This window comes from Camelus dromedarius, chromosome 9 (assembly GCF_036321535.1).
Source record: "Camelus dromedarius isolate mCamDro1 chromosome 9, mCamDro1.pat, whole genome shotgun sequence".
NCBI lineage: Eukaryota > Metazoa > Chordata > Mammalia > Artiodactyla > Camelidae > Camelus > Camelus dromedarius.
The window spans coordinates 2,557,696-2,571,795 of NC_087444.1; the positions used below are offsets into that span (position 1 = coordinate 2,557,696).

General features: G+C 37.6%; 1 protein-coding gene across 6 annotated transcripts in view; it reads right to left on the reverse strand.

The window, feature by feature from the left end:
• The window catches only part of EVI5 (ecotropic viral integration site 5), a 166,939-nt gene that overhangs the window by 117,762 nt on the left and 35,077 nt on the right, over positions 1-14,100 (reverse strand). For all 6 annotated transcript variants that reach the window (XM_031457600.2, XM_031457599.2, XM_064488716.1 and 3 more), the window contains exons 3-5: positions 2,150-2,339; positions 1,307-1,531; positions 306-380 (exon numbers count right to left, since the gene is read on the reverse strand). In XM_031457600.2, coding sequence (XP_031313460.1) covers positions 306-380; positions 1,307-1,531; positions 2,150-2,339 — 490 coding nt within the window. The remainder of the gene's footprint in view (positions 1-305; positions 381-1,306; positions 1,532-2,149; positions 2,340-14,100) is intronic.

Consider the following 14,100-nt stretch of genomic DNA (forward strand, 5'->3'; position numbering starts at 1 on the left):
GAGATGACCCCTCGTTAAATACTGACACAGGCGTCAAGACGCAGACGCAGGCTTCAGCAGATCATCATGGTCCGAATGCAGAGACCAAGAAGCCAAATTCCACTCAGTGGAAGGATATTACTGTATGTTATTTTCAATACTTTGAATGTTTGAAAGTGCAAACTAAATACTCCTATTTAGATTATGCCTCGGGGAAAATACCCAAAATCCACTCATACATAATAAAAACAAGGGTGATTTCTAAATTCTTCAGCCCGACTTTAATAAAGAACGTAACTGGACGCTTCGTACTTGTGCTGACTTACCTGCATAAGCAACAATCCAACTATAAAAGCACTTCCTTGGCAGTAACCAACCTCACGATCCACTAAGGAATATGCCTAAAACGCAAAAAGTGTTGTTGAAAATACTTTAACATGATACAGCATAGCTGCTTTCTCTAAAAACTGAGCAACAGTGGGAAAGTGGATTAAAGACCTTTTTTTTTATGGAGAAGCTCTTGCTTGCTTTGTTTTAGATGTTATAAGTATTTCAAGAGCAAATGATTTTTTACATAAAGTTTTCTTTTGATGTTTCCTAACTAGAAACTGACAGCTCCTGAGGACAAGAAAATAAGGGAATTTGTACTCAGGAAAGTAACAGAGCTTAAGAATCACTAAAAATATGTATCTGGGCAGCGGAGGAGCCCATGCTCAGCACACCGTAGGTCCTGGGTTCAATCCCCAGCACCTCCATTAAATAAGCAAATATAAACAAAGCTAATTACCTCCCCAAAGTATATCTGATAGAGATAAAACTAGAGTAGGGCAAGGTAAAGCACTGGCAAAAGTGAAATGGGTGAAAAAAAATCAAAAGTGAAATGGTTTAACAAAAAATCAGTATTTCACAGAGGTAGCTGGAAGGGAAAGGATCTGTGCAAGGGGAAGGGCAATACTGAAGAAAAAATTACAACGGCACACACTTAAAGGCTAAGTGTCCTTAGCAACGCTGGAGAATCTGCTCGCAGACTGTGAAACTCATAGGTAAATTACTCATTTTCATGGAGGATCTTCTCTACGGTACGTACAGTGATTTACAGGCTATTTGATTTAGGTCAACTAATACCAAGCAATGTGATGAATTTTCTAAGAGTTCCCCAATCTAGCTAGTAGCGTAGCATCAGAACTAGAGCCAAAAGCATGCTGTCTAATTTATTGCCAAAGCAACTGCCTATTGGGGTGAGAATTCATACTTCATTACGGGAAATGTTTAACTTCAACATCCTGAGAATTCATTTCATCCCAAAAAATGAATAAAGAGAACTTACCTTCATCACATTAAACAAAACCTCCTGTCCAAGGCTATCTTTTTCCTTAAAAAAGTTGTGTTCAGGGTAAGTTCTAGCAATGTCCCGCCGGATCAGTTTTTCACAAGGTGAGGTCATTTTCAGGAGTTCTGAATACTGGTCCTTAATTGGCATGCTCTGTGCGCTGCATAAAAGCTGCCAAACTATTGCTCTAAAGTGATGGGGTATCCCTTTACGAACAAGCTCCTAAAAGTAAAAATAAAGTGTTTAAGTGAAGTATTTAAGCTTCCCACCTGGAAAGCCAAAGAGGAAGTCTACTTCCTCAAGTAGACTTCCTCAAGGTTGTAATTCACAAAGGGGAACCATTCTACCAAGGCCAAGGCTCGGCTAAGATATGGTGTATCCTGCTGTGATCAGAGGGACTGCAATGCCACGGATAAATTCTTGTCATTCACTCAGGGTGTGGCCTCTAAAGGTTTTAAGGACCTGATAACCTGCAGAGCTGTGAATGACAGTACAGGAACCATCATCTTTCAAAGGGCCGTTTTAGGTTAAAAAAAAAAAGTAAAATATTTGTAATTCAAGGATGTAGGATGTGACAACTTCATTTCTGAATCTATAAAATGGGAGAATTTCATTTCTAAAATAATTTTCAGCTACATTTCTACAATTAGGAAACTTCTATAAGTACCAATAGCCTCAAACCAAAATTTCTAATGGGCACAAATCAATGAAAACAAATACAGCAGGCCTGTTTGTCACAGCACCTGGGAAGTACTGAACCTGACTGCTTTTAGCCTCTGTTAATCAACGCCCAGTGCCCTCTGGGATAAGAGGGAGAACTTCAGCAACGAGTATTAATACCTTAACTTGCTTTTCCTTTTTCTTCCGCACATCTTCCCATTCATTAACGATTCTTCCCCAAAGAATCCAAGAATCCTCTTCGAGGTGACTGAGGTTGCTAGAGGCTGATGAACTTGATACAAGGGAGGAGCCACTGTTTCTTCTTGACCCATCTACAGATCTTAGAGACTTACTATCCGTCTCTAACAATCTAAAACATAATTAAGAATTGCTCAGGATCTAGTTTCACAGTGACACGAGACGAGACGAGACGATGACACCTAAGATCGTCGCTACAGCAACTTGACCGCAGTTTTAAAATACACATAGTTTCAATAATACTTGGTTGGCATCTCTAAAGTTAACTGCTGTATTCTTTCTACTAAGCATAGCAATTTCAAAATTTAAAATAGTAACTTACGTCAAATATTTTAGTGCTATTAGTCCCATCATAATTTCCCTTCATCTCCACTAAACATTCAAATTAGAAGAGATCTTCTGGTGAGAAAAGTGGTTGGGAGAGCTTCGGGGGAAAACTGTCCTTGGAAAAGGTACAACTAATTCTATGGAAGAACTAATCCTGTCATGTTTACAATGTGTCTAGGGCTGAAAAAGTAAGGCAGAGCCATACACGTTAACCAAATCCTGGTCTTTTTCCATTTTGCCTCACCCCCGCCTAACTAATCTGCCCAAACAAAAAGTGTTTTGTTTGGCCCGTGCAGACTTTGTGTAAAAAAAAAAAAAACCCGAACAATTACTAATATTAAAATTGGAAGATTTCATATACACATACACTTACATTTATTTACAATTCTGGATTGTCTTAAAAAACTAAAAAATAGGGCAAAACTAGGTCCATCTTCCTGCACAGGAACGGGGAGGGAGGAGCGCCTCCCTTTAGATGAGAAAGGACTTTAATCCACTAACTCTCCATAATCCCTGCCATCTCCCCGAAACCCAGGCCAGCTAACAGCTCTCATTTATCACCCACTTGTGCTTTTACACCAAGGCCTCTTCACTCTTAAGGCCCTGTTTCAGGTCTCTTCATTATCTGGAGAAAGACAGCTTAAGGTAATTTCAGAGATCCACTCTGTGACTCATCTCAACATCAAATCCGTTATTTCTTCCACATCCACACAGGCTGCAAACAAGAAAAGGCTGGGAAACGCGGCTCTGCCATTCTGAAGACGAACGTGGCTTGCACCACCGCGCAACGGGCGTTTTATCCAGGTGCTTGTACACCGTTCTTTGTACTGCAGGTCTGGTACCAGAAGCATTTTTTTTTATTGTTATTTGCTTTTTAAGCTTTGTTTTAGCCACTTAAGGAAAATCTGCTCATGGCACAATGTGCCTCAAATCCAGCCAAAGTTGTCTATTTTTTTTTCCAACAAAAAAATTTACAATTTACCCCCTCACCAAAAAAGATGTACATTATATATCATTCAAATAAGTGTCCTAAAACATCTATTTGTATATTAAACATGGCTACCACCTACTTCCAGTAACTCCTTCAAAAAGTCATCTGCTTAGACAAGAAATGCTCCCAATACTAATTTATGATACATAAAAACTAATAAAGAAATATGAGTTAAATTCTATTTAGCAGATGATAAAACACCCTTTATGACCCAGATTTATATCTTGCTCATCTTTATATTCCTGAAAGCACCTAGCTCTCTGCAAAGTATACTGAACATTGACTGAACTGAAATAAAATCAAAATCCTCATGTTAAAAAAACCTTCAAATACCAGATATGTCATATACAGTAACACAATATAAACTGAAAAAATTTTAACTTTATTCAGGAGATAATTTAATACTTTTTTTCATAGCAACAGTAAATTAAATAAAATGTCCCAAATAGTTCTAGAAATAGAAAAACTTACAAAATAACCAAATTCAGGGTCAACTATTTGCTGTAAGTATTCTTTACCAGAAAAATCTAGTTAATGATAATGTTTTGCTTTAAATACTTTTGCCTTTTTTCCACATATATTTTAGTAAGCCCATAAAATATCTTATGGAAAAAATTAGTCTGCATGTATAAGTAATTTTATGTATGACTCCAAACCCTAAGAATTCTAAATGGAAAACAGAAACAAACTTCACTGAAATAATCTGAACTTAAGTTCTTCATTTCCGTTAACTATTCACTGAATGCTTGTTATATGCCAAATAATTAAATCGCACCACTACCATCAACAGAGACATGAGGTTAAAAAAAAAATGGTATTTCCTAAGCTAAACATAAATTTGAGATATAATAAAAGTAAAGATGAAAAAGTACCTGAACAAAAGGTTTTTGTTTTTTTTAAAGAATCAGAAAGGTCGCAAACATGCTAACTTTTGGTATAAGCAAGCACAAGCAGGCACCCAAGCGAATTCACAGACGGATTAGAGAAAAGGAGTGAGCCACTCGCCTTCACAGGACAATTAAATAAATAACATATACACGTATAACACACTTTGAGGGACATTTACAAATGAAATATTCCAAGTAAAGACATCGCAGTTTTTAAAGATACTGTCTATGTCTTAAGTCACATGATATACAAAAATGACTCAAAATGGACAACAGCCCTGCACAGGAATACAAGTTAAAACTATAAAATTCCTTGAAGAAAACAGGACAAAGTCTTTACATCCTTGGAACAGGCAAAATTTGTTAATGGGACACAAGGAAACACTGACCATAAAAGAAAAAATTGTAAAAAACACTAAATTAGACTTCATCAAACTTAAAAAGCTCTGCTCTTCAGAAGAAACCATTAAGAAAATGAAAAGGTAAATCACAAACTGAGGGAAAAAACCCTCAGCATACGCATCTGACAAAAGATTGACACCCAAAATACATGAAGAACACCTAAAATCAATATTTAAGAAGGCTAACAACTCATTTTTAAAAATGAGTAAGATACTTAAACTGACATTTTCCAAAACAAAATAGTCAAACAGCCACTAAGCAATTGAAAAACATTCAAAACCCTTAGTCATCAGGGAAACTCAAGTAAAAACCACACTATGTGCACATTAGAATGGCTACAATTACAGACTGACCATACCAAGTACTGCCAAACGCGGGAGCAGTTTTGACTTTCATACATCCGTGTCAGGAGTGTGTATAGTTCAACCACTTTGAAGAACATTTGGCAGTTCTTTATAAAGTTAAACATATTTCATATGACATAGCAAGAGAAATGAAAGTATGTCCACAAAAAGACTTGCAACTGAAAGTCTAGAAAAGCTTTATTCATGACAGCCAAAACCTGAAACCACCCAAATATACAGAAAAACAAATGATCAAATTGTGATATATTCATTTATTAAAATACTACTCAACAGTAAAAAGGAACAAACTGCTGATACATACACTAACATGCATGAAATTTATAAACGGTTGACTGAAAGCAGCCTGATGCAAAAGAGTACATACTGTATGATTCCACTTGTAAGAAGTTCACGGAGGGAGGGGGGTGTACAGCTCAGTGGTAGAGTGCATGCTTAGCTTGTACAAGGCCCTGGGTTCAATCCCCAGTACCTCCAGTTAAAAAAAATAAAGCTAAAGAACAATCATATTATAGAAGAAACGCCTTCTTAAACATGACACCAAAAGCACAGTGACAAACAAAAAGATATATATAAATTAGATTCATCAAAATTTTAAATGTTTCTGTACCTCAACGGATGCCATTAAGTGAAAAAAAAAAAAAAAAAAACCCCACAGAATGGGAAAAAAATTGCAACCTAGGAGACGTGTATCTAGAATAAATAAATAACTCTTACAACTCAGTAATAAAAAGACAAACAAATCAATTTTAAAATGGGGGCACAGAATAACAGTAGCCAATTCTCTAAAGATATACAAATGGCCAACAAACACATAAAAAGATGCTCAACATCACTAATGATTAGGGAAATGCCAATCAAAGCCATAATGACACACTACTTTACAACTACTAGGATAGCTATAATCAAAAAGATAAATAATAACAAGTGTTGGCGAAGATATGACAACATAAGAACGCTCAGACTCTACTGATGGGAATGTAAATTGGTAAAACCACTTTGGAAAACAGTCTGGCAATTCCTCAAATGGTTAAACATAGAATTACCACATGAACCAGCAATTCCGCTCCTAGATGTATATTCAAGAGAAATGAAAACCTATGTCCACACAAAACTTATACAATCAATGTTCATAGCAGCATTATTCATAGTGGCCAAAAAGTGGAAACAATCCAAATGTTCACCAACTGCTGAATGGATAAAAATATTGGTATATTCACAAGGTGGAATATTATTCAGTCGTGAAAAGTAATGAAATACTGATACATGTACAACATGGATGAAACTTGAAAGCATTATGCTAAGTGAAAGAAGCCAGTCACAAAAGGAAATATATTGTATGATTTCATTTATATGAAATAGCTAGAATTCAGAAAGTAAATTAGTTGTTGCCAAGGATGGGAGTGGGAGTAAGGGAAACAAAGAGGGATGGGTAGTGACTGCTATGGATATGGAGTTTCTTTTGGGGGTGATGAAAGTGTTCTAAAATTGACTGTGGTGATGGTTGCACAACTCTGAATACATGAAAAACCACTGAACTGTATACTTCATATGAGCTTGAACTACAAGGTATATGAATTATAGCTCAAAAAAGCTATTTAAAAAAAAAAAAAAGCAGGCAAAATATATCCATGGCAATAAAAATCAGAAGAAAGGCTTCAGGGGGTGGCACTGCTAAAAAGAGTACAAATGAAGTTTCTAAGATGATAGAAATCATCTACGTGTTAATGGGCATGTGGGTTATACACAGGTGTATACATCTGTCACAGCTCAAACTGTACATTTAAGGATTGTGCCTTTCTGTTGCAAATTATACATCAACTTTACAAAAATTTATTTAAAAATACTATCTCTGGTTAATACCATTAGGCGTAGTGAGAATGAGGTGAGAAACTCTTGCTTTTTATTATTGGAAGCCCTTCAGAATTTTTCTTAAAAACCTTAACTATTACTTTGTAAGGGACTGTTTTTGATATATTAACAGTATCTATTTTGTAAAGAAAGAGGTATGAACACTACTTCTTTTCTTTTTTTAAAACAATTTTTTTGGTCATTTTATCAAATTTTAGAATTTTCTAAGGAAGAACTTGAAAATTTTTTCTCAGTACTGTAGATACAATGAAGAACTTCTGTCTGAGAGAATGGGAACATTTTCCAGAATACCTGAGTTGACACCATCATGTCTCCTTCCCCTTGAGCTAGTCAGTCATGGTTATGTAGGAAAAGAATTTACATACTCATCAATATGTAGACTTTACAGAATCTGTAGTTAGAATCGTATGTTTTTATTCTTCTTGCTAAAAGCAGTGATTAAACAAAAAAAGATACTCAGGAAGGCTCCTAGACAGTTTGCCCCCTGTCTACAATTCAATTAAAGTATTCTTGACATGACAGTAGAGACACGCTGCCTGGAAATGTCAACAGTTTCCAAAGACTTTAGCCTGGCAACGGAGAACACGGTCACATAATATTACTCATAGGTCCGCGGGCTAGTGAGAAGTCATTCAAAACTTACTCATTTATTTTCCTCCTCCCACATGGATTCACTGCCTTGCATGAATTTATTGCAAAAAAGGAAACTACCTTCCTGCCCCATCATAATTTCGTTATGACTAATAAAAGAAGAAATTTATTAAATTAAAGGAAAAGAACACTGGCCCAGAAGGAATACCATATGCTATAATCAAAGGCATTCCCCATAGGTGTGTGTGGCCCAAATTTATTCACCCTCCTAGAATGCTGCCAGACTAAGACACCAGAGGTGGGGTCTGCTGACTGGGGAGTACATGGTTCTCAGTCTCCGAGCTAAGCAGCTCCAAGCTTCTGTAGCTCCAGCTCTAAGGACAGCATTCAAAACAGCTACAGCTCGCCACCATGGAAGACGGTACAGACGTCCCTTAAACAACTGAAAATGACACCGTATGATCCAGCAGTCCCACTTTGGGGCATGTATCTGGTGAAAACTGTAATTCAAAAAGACACGTGCACCCCAGTGTTCACAGCAGCACTATTTACAGTAGCCAAGGCATGGAAACAACCTAAGTGCTCATCAACAGATGACTGGACAAAGAAGCTGTGGTATATTTATACAATGGAATACTACTCAGCTGTAACAAAGAATGAAATAATGCTATTTGCAGCAACACGTATGGACCTGCAGATTATCATACTAAGTGAAGTAAGTCAGATAGAGAAAGACAAATACCATATGATATCACTTATATGTGGAATCTAAAAAGAAAAAATAAAAATTTTATTTACAGACCAGAAATAGACTCACGGACACAGAAAACAAACTGTGTTTACTGGGGGGGAAGCAGGGCGGGGATGGGGCATGGATTAGTTGTTTGGGATTAACAGGTACGCATTACTGTATATAAAACAGACAGACAACAGGTCCTACTGTACAGCACAGGGAACTGCATTCAATTTCTTGTACGAACTGTAATGGAAAAGAATCTGAAAAAATATATATATGTATATATATATGTATAACTGAACCTAACTCTGTAAATTGATTATATTTCTTAAAAAATAAGCATTAAAAGAAAAAGCAGCTACAGCCCTAATTATCTGAGGAGGGGGCGTTAAAACCAGTCATCAGGTGGACTTCAAATAGTACCAAGGATATAAAAACACAGGCCTGTTTGCTCAGAGAGCTTAGACACTCGGCAGACAGGAAGCATTTCCGGCTCCCCGACAGACAGGCTCAGGATGAAGGTGAGAACAAAGAGAGGAACTGGGTCTCTGGGTCTTGGAGAGACCCCGTCCCCTCTCCTCGCTGCTGAACACCGACCCTTCTCCGGGCCGAGGGCTGCGCGCTCGGCGCCGGGCGTCGGAGAACCCTGCGCAGGGCAGCGTGCGCTCTGCAAACAGGAGGGGGACAAAGCCCTCTTCCTGCAGCACCGTGACCGAAAAACACACAGGAGCAAAGGGAAAAGAACGGGTTCTCTCTGAGGTATTTGGAACTTGAAGTCCTTGGGGGGCTTATCCATGTGCATAAGAAGCACAGACGGTGAAATCCTGCAAATAGAAATCTGGCAATTACTTGCCAAACTTTTTGAATATCCTATTGTACTCAGTATAATGCGTTCCTATAGAAACCAGGACCCCCAGTACCTCCATTAAGAAAAAAATTAAATAAGTAAACCTAATTACCTTCCCCTCTCAAAAAAAATAACTATAGAAACCAGAACTGAGCAGGACACAACAGCCACAGGTCAGCCCGCCACCTGGCCACGTGTAAACTGCTGAGGCAATTTATAAAGAGCCAAGGAAGGACCTAAGAACGCTGAGGAAGAAAACTGCTGTGCGAGAAAAACATTTGGAAAACTAATGACACGGGCAATTACTGCAGAGAGAGCAACTTGTGGAACACAGGGTTCAAATACGTCTTGTAATGTTACACCAAACAAACAGGATATGAACGTGCTGGAAGGCAGACAGCAGCCTGCCAGCTAGAGAGGCAAATCTGCGTAACAAAACACACGCCTGACTCGCAGGGGAGTCACTCCCTTTCCCATCAACATCCTCAAGCACATATACCTGTCTCAGAGCAACAGAAACACAGAAGGGAGACTTAAGAGAAAAGACAAGGAATTAGCACAGGAAATAATCCAAAGACAACTGAGAAGGGAGGTGCCTAATGACAAGGATCTCTCCAGCTCTCAAAGCACAGGGGTTTTTCCTGTTTTGTTCTTTTAATAGAGGTCCTGGGGATTGAATCCACGACCTTGTGTGTGCTAAGCACGCGCCCCGCCACTGAGCTATCTCCCTCCCCCACAGGGGTTTTGTTTTTGTTTCTTTAAGATGAGGTCTCAAAGGAGGTGAACGCGTGAGTCTTGCAGCCCCCTCTCAAATATTCTGATCAGCAACTGATGGTTTAATGATTACTTTATACAGACATTCCAGACAGAAGGCATAGCAGACTTAACTTCTTAGACTCCTTAATTTAAAAAGAGACGATCTGAACTAGACAGCTGCATGTAAATCAGTTAAGTTAGAGCACCCCTCACATCATACACAAAAGTAAACTGAAAATGGCTTAAAGACTTAAATATAAGGCAAGAAACTATAAACCTCTTAGAAGAAAACAGGCAAAACATCCTCTGACACAGGTCTCAGCAGTGCCCTCCTAGGGCAGGCTGCACAGGCAACAGGAGTAAAAGCAAAAATAAACAAATGGGACCTAATGAAACTTACAAGCTTGTGCACAGCAAAGGAAACCATAAGCAAAGCAAAAAGATAACCTACAGAAAGGGAGAAAATATTTGCAAAAGATGAGACTGACAAGGGCTTAACTTCCAGAATATACCAACAGTTCATACAACTCAGTAACAAAAAAATAAACAACCTAATCCAAAAACATGGGCAGAAGACTCAGACATTTCTCCAATGAACACATATAAATGGCCAAAAGGCACATGAAAAAATGCTAAATATCACTAATTATCAGAGAAATGCAAATCAAAACTACAATGAGGTATCCCCTCACACCAGTTAGAATAGCCATCATTAAAAAGTCCACATATGATAAATTCTGGAGAGGGAGTGGAGAAAAGGGAACCTTCCTGATGGGAATGGAGTTTGGTGCAGCCATTATGGAAAACAGTATGGAGACTCCTCAAAAAAATAAAAACAGACTTACCGTAGGATCCAGCAGTCCCACTCCTGGGCATATATCTGGAGGGAACTCTAATTTGAAAAGATACATGCACCTCAGTGTTCACAGCATCACTATTTACAATATCCAAGACATGGAAGCAACCTAAATGTCCATCAACAGATGACTAGATAAAGAAGTTGTGGTATATTTATATAATGGACTACTACTACTCAGTCATAAAAAAGAAAAAAATAATGCCATTGGCAGCAACATGGATGGACCTGGAGACTGTCATTCTAAGCGAAGTAAGCCAGAAAGAGAGAAAAATACTACATGATATCACTTATAGGTGGAATAAAAAAAGACAAATGAGCTTATTTACAAAAGAGAAACAGACTCACAGACATAGAAAACAAACTTATGGTTACCGGGAGCAGGGGGGGGGGATAAATTGGGAGTTCGAGATTTGCAGATAGTAACTACTATATACAAAATAAACAAGTTTATACTGCACAGCAGAGCAGTTTATACTGTATATCTTGTAGTAACCTCTAATGAAAAAGCATATGAAAGCAGACATATGTAAGTATATGTATGACTGAACTATTATGCTGTACGACAGAAACTGACACAACATTGTAAACTGACCACACTTCAATTTAAAAAAAAAAAGACATGATCTGAAGCTAACCTAGCTGCAACAGGAAGAATAGTACAATAAACTCTTTTAATTAGTAACATCATCAAATTCCTCAGTAAATCAGACAACTGATAAAAAATTTAGAGAAATCCTATGAAAAGAAAAAGAATAGAGTTCGAGTTAAGATCTAAAGGCCTCGCCTATCATTAAAAATATCTGAATCTTTAACACGAAGAATTGAAAATACATCTGTTGTTCAGAAGCTTTTCACTACCTTCCTTAAATGTCCATGGCTGTGTTACAGAGAGCATCTCTAGGAAAACTGAGGTAACGCTGTGGTGGGAAAATGACAGACACAAGATCAAAGTCAGATGGCCCGGATCAGCACTGCCCAACAGACACGTAACACGGGCCTCTTAAATAATTTTAAATGTTCTAACAGCCAAATTTAATGTATAAAGAAGCAGCTGCAATTAATTTTAATAACTTATTTTATCAGTCACAAAATCATTTTAAGTATGTAATCAAAATTATTTTAATTAATGAGATATTCTTTTTTTTGCCAAATCAGCTCTTCAAAATCTGTTGTATATTTTACTGTTACAGCACATCACAATTTAGACCAGCCACATTTCAGGTGCTCAACTGTCACATATGGTTAATGGCTTCCATATTGGACAGTGTGGACCTAGATGCCCAGAGAATATAATATATAAATTAAGGTTTCAAAGATTCCTGCTTACCACGCTTAAAACAAAGGAATACAAAACATAAAAGACATTTACTTCAGTTTAAAATTTCCTCATCCTATTTCAACCCCCAAAATCTGCTAAAAAGTAAAATCTGACTCCAAATAACAAAACATAAAAGGAAACAAACATGGTTATAATGCCAAACTTTTAAAACACACACATAATGGCCCATTCAAAATTCAAATTAGCACTATTCCTCCTCCTTAATTAAAATTCATTGCTATTTCCCTTGAACCTTACCTTCCTAGATTCATCTCTGTCAAAGACTTTGTATTTTTAAAATGAAAAAGAAAAACACATTTAACACTGAAAAAAAAAACTGTCCTGTTTCAACTTCAAGGCTGTCAATGATTAACTTTCATCAAACAGATCTTTGACATCACAGCGAACCATTTCTTCACATCTTTTCGGGGTTGCCAAATGCACTGATTTTTAAAATGTGATAACTGCAATAAAGCTACAGGAGGGAGAAACAGTTTCTTTATAGAACTTGATATTATTTTCACGTTTCTTAAATTTTCTAAAATATTGCCATTTTTATACTTCCTGAATTAAAGAGAGTTACATAACATGATCAGAGACTCATCTACATTTGGGGAAGAGAAGAAAAAAATCCTAAATAAAAGCATCTCTCCTGTTACAAGTGGTAGTTGTGTCTCATCATTTTTACTTTAGATACACAACTTGCATATCTGTCACAAACCACAGACGTGGTTGGAGAAAAGTCAAGTTGCCCCTGTAATTGTTCCTTGGACTTAGCCCCTTGGTGGGCAGCGGAGCAGCCCAGGGAGAACTAGGTCTTGGTGTTTGTCATTTTATTTTTTATCAAAGTCAGAAAGTTGCGTTTTTCCACCAGTATTGTTTTTCTGAGGCAAAACAAAATGTAACTACATTCACCCATTCTCTACGCATAAATCCTTCCCATTGAATCTGGGTTTTAATGATTTTTCAAAAAATAGAGAGACTCAAAATGTGAACTCAACAAAGCACAATTTTTTTTTAGTAATTCCACACAAGAACAAAGGGTGAAGACCTTCTACTTCTTCAAAGCCTTTATTTCTTCAAATTCTTGTCAAAATTGCTTTTCTAAACACCTTTAAACAAATCTAGTAATTAACATTTGTTAATGTTTACAACGAGCACACCTAGTATTCTGGAATAAATTGTGCCTTACTTGGGAAAAAGTTCACCTATACACATACGTCACTTGCAACAATTTTTAACACAATACTTTGTATATTTTAGTTTTACAGTAACTATTAATCATCACCATAAAAATAAATTCAACTTGGTCACTTAACAAACTCAGCACCAAAAGTTATCTTTTGTGCAAACCACTTTTCCATGTAAGAACCAATTCAGAACTCAGAAACCCTTCACGCCCTCTGGCGCTGTCTGCACGCGCTTTGACAGTCCTGCCCCGGCTTCATACGCTGCTGAGTGTTCCACACCACGCGTCCCGTTGTTCTCTTTAATGGTCCCTGTCATCTTCTTCCCTGTGAGCACCGATTTGCTCATAACTGCTTCACATAACCCAACACTCCACTTCGCTCTCTCATGACCCGCTTCCAAATTCACCTTACCCAAGGAACTTTGCCAGTCTGCACAGTATACTAGAAAACTGTCTCTTCCCAAAACCTCAACCAGAAGATTTTGCTCTAAATCTTTCAAACGCAGTGAGCAAAGGGGCAAAAAGTTAACACCAAGAAACACATAAAACACGTAAGGTTATCACCATGCAGCACACCAAGCTTTCTCTTACCCGTCACACGCTGAGCCCTTTAAAAGCACTTCCCAGGGAATGATCATCAGAAGGGGGCAGTTTCTACTGCCAGGTTCACATGGGCTAACATCGGGTCCTCTCCCATGTGGTTCATCTGGGCCAGGTACAAAGTCCCTAGCTCATA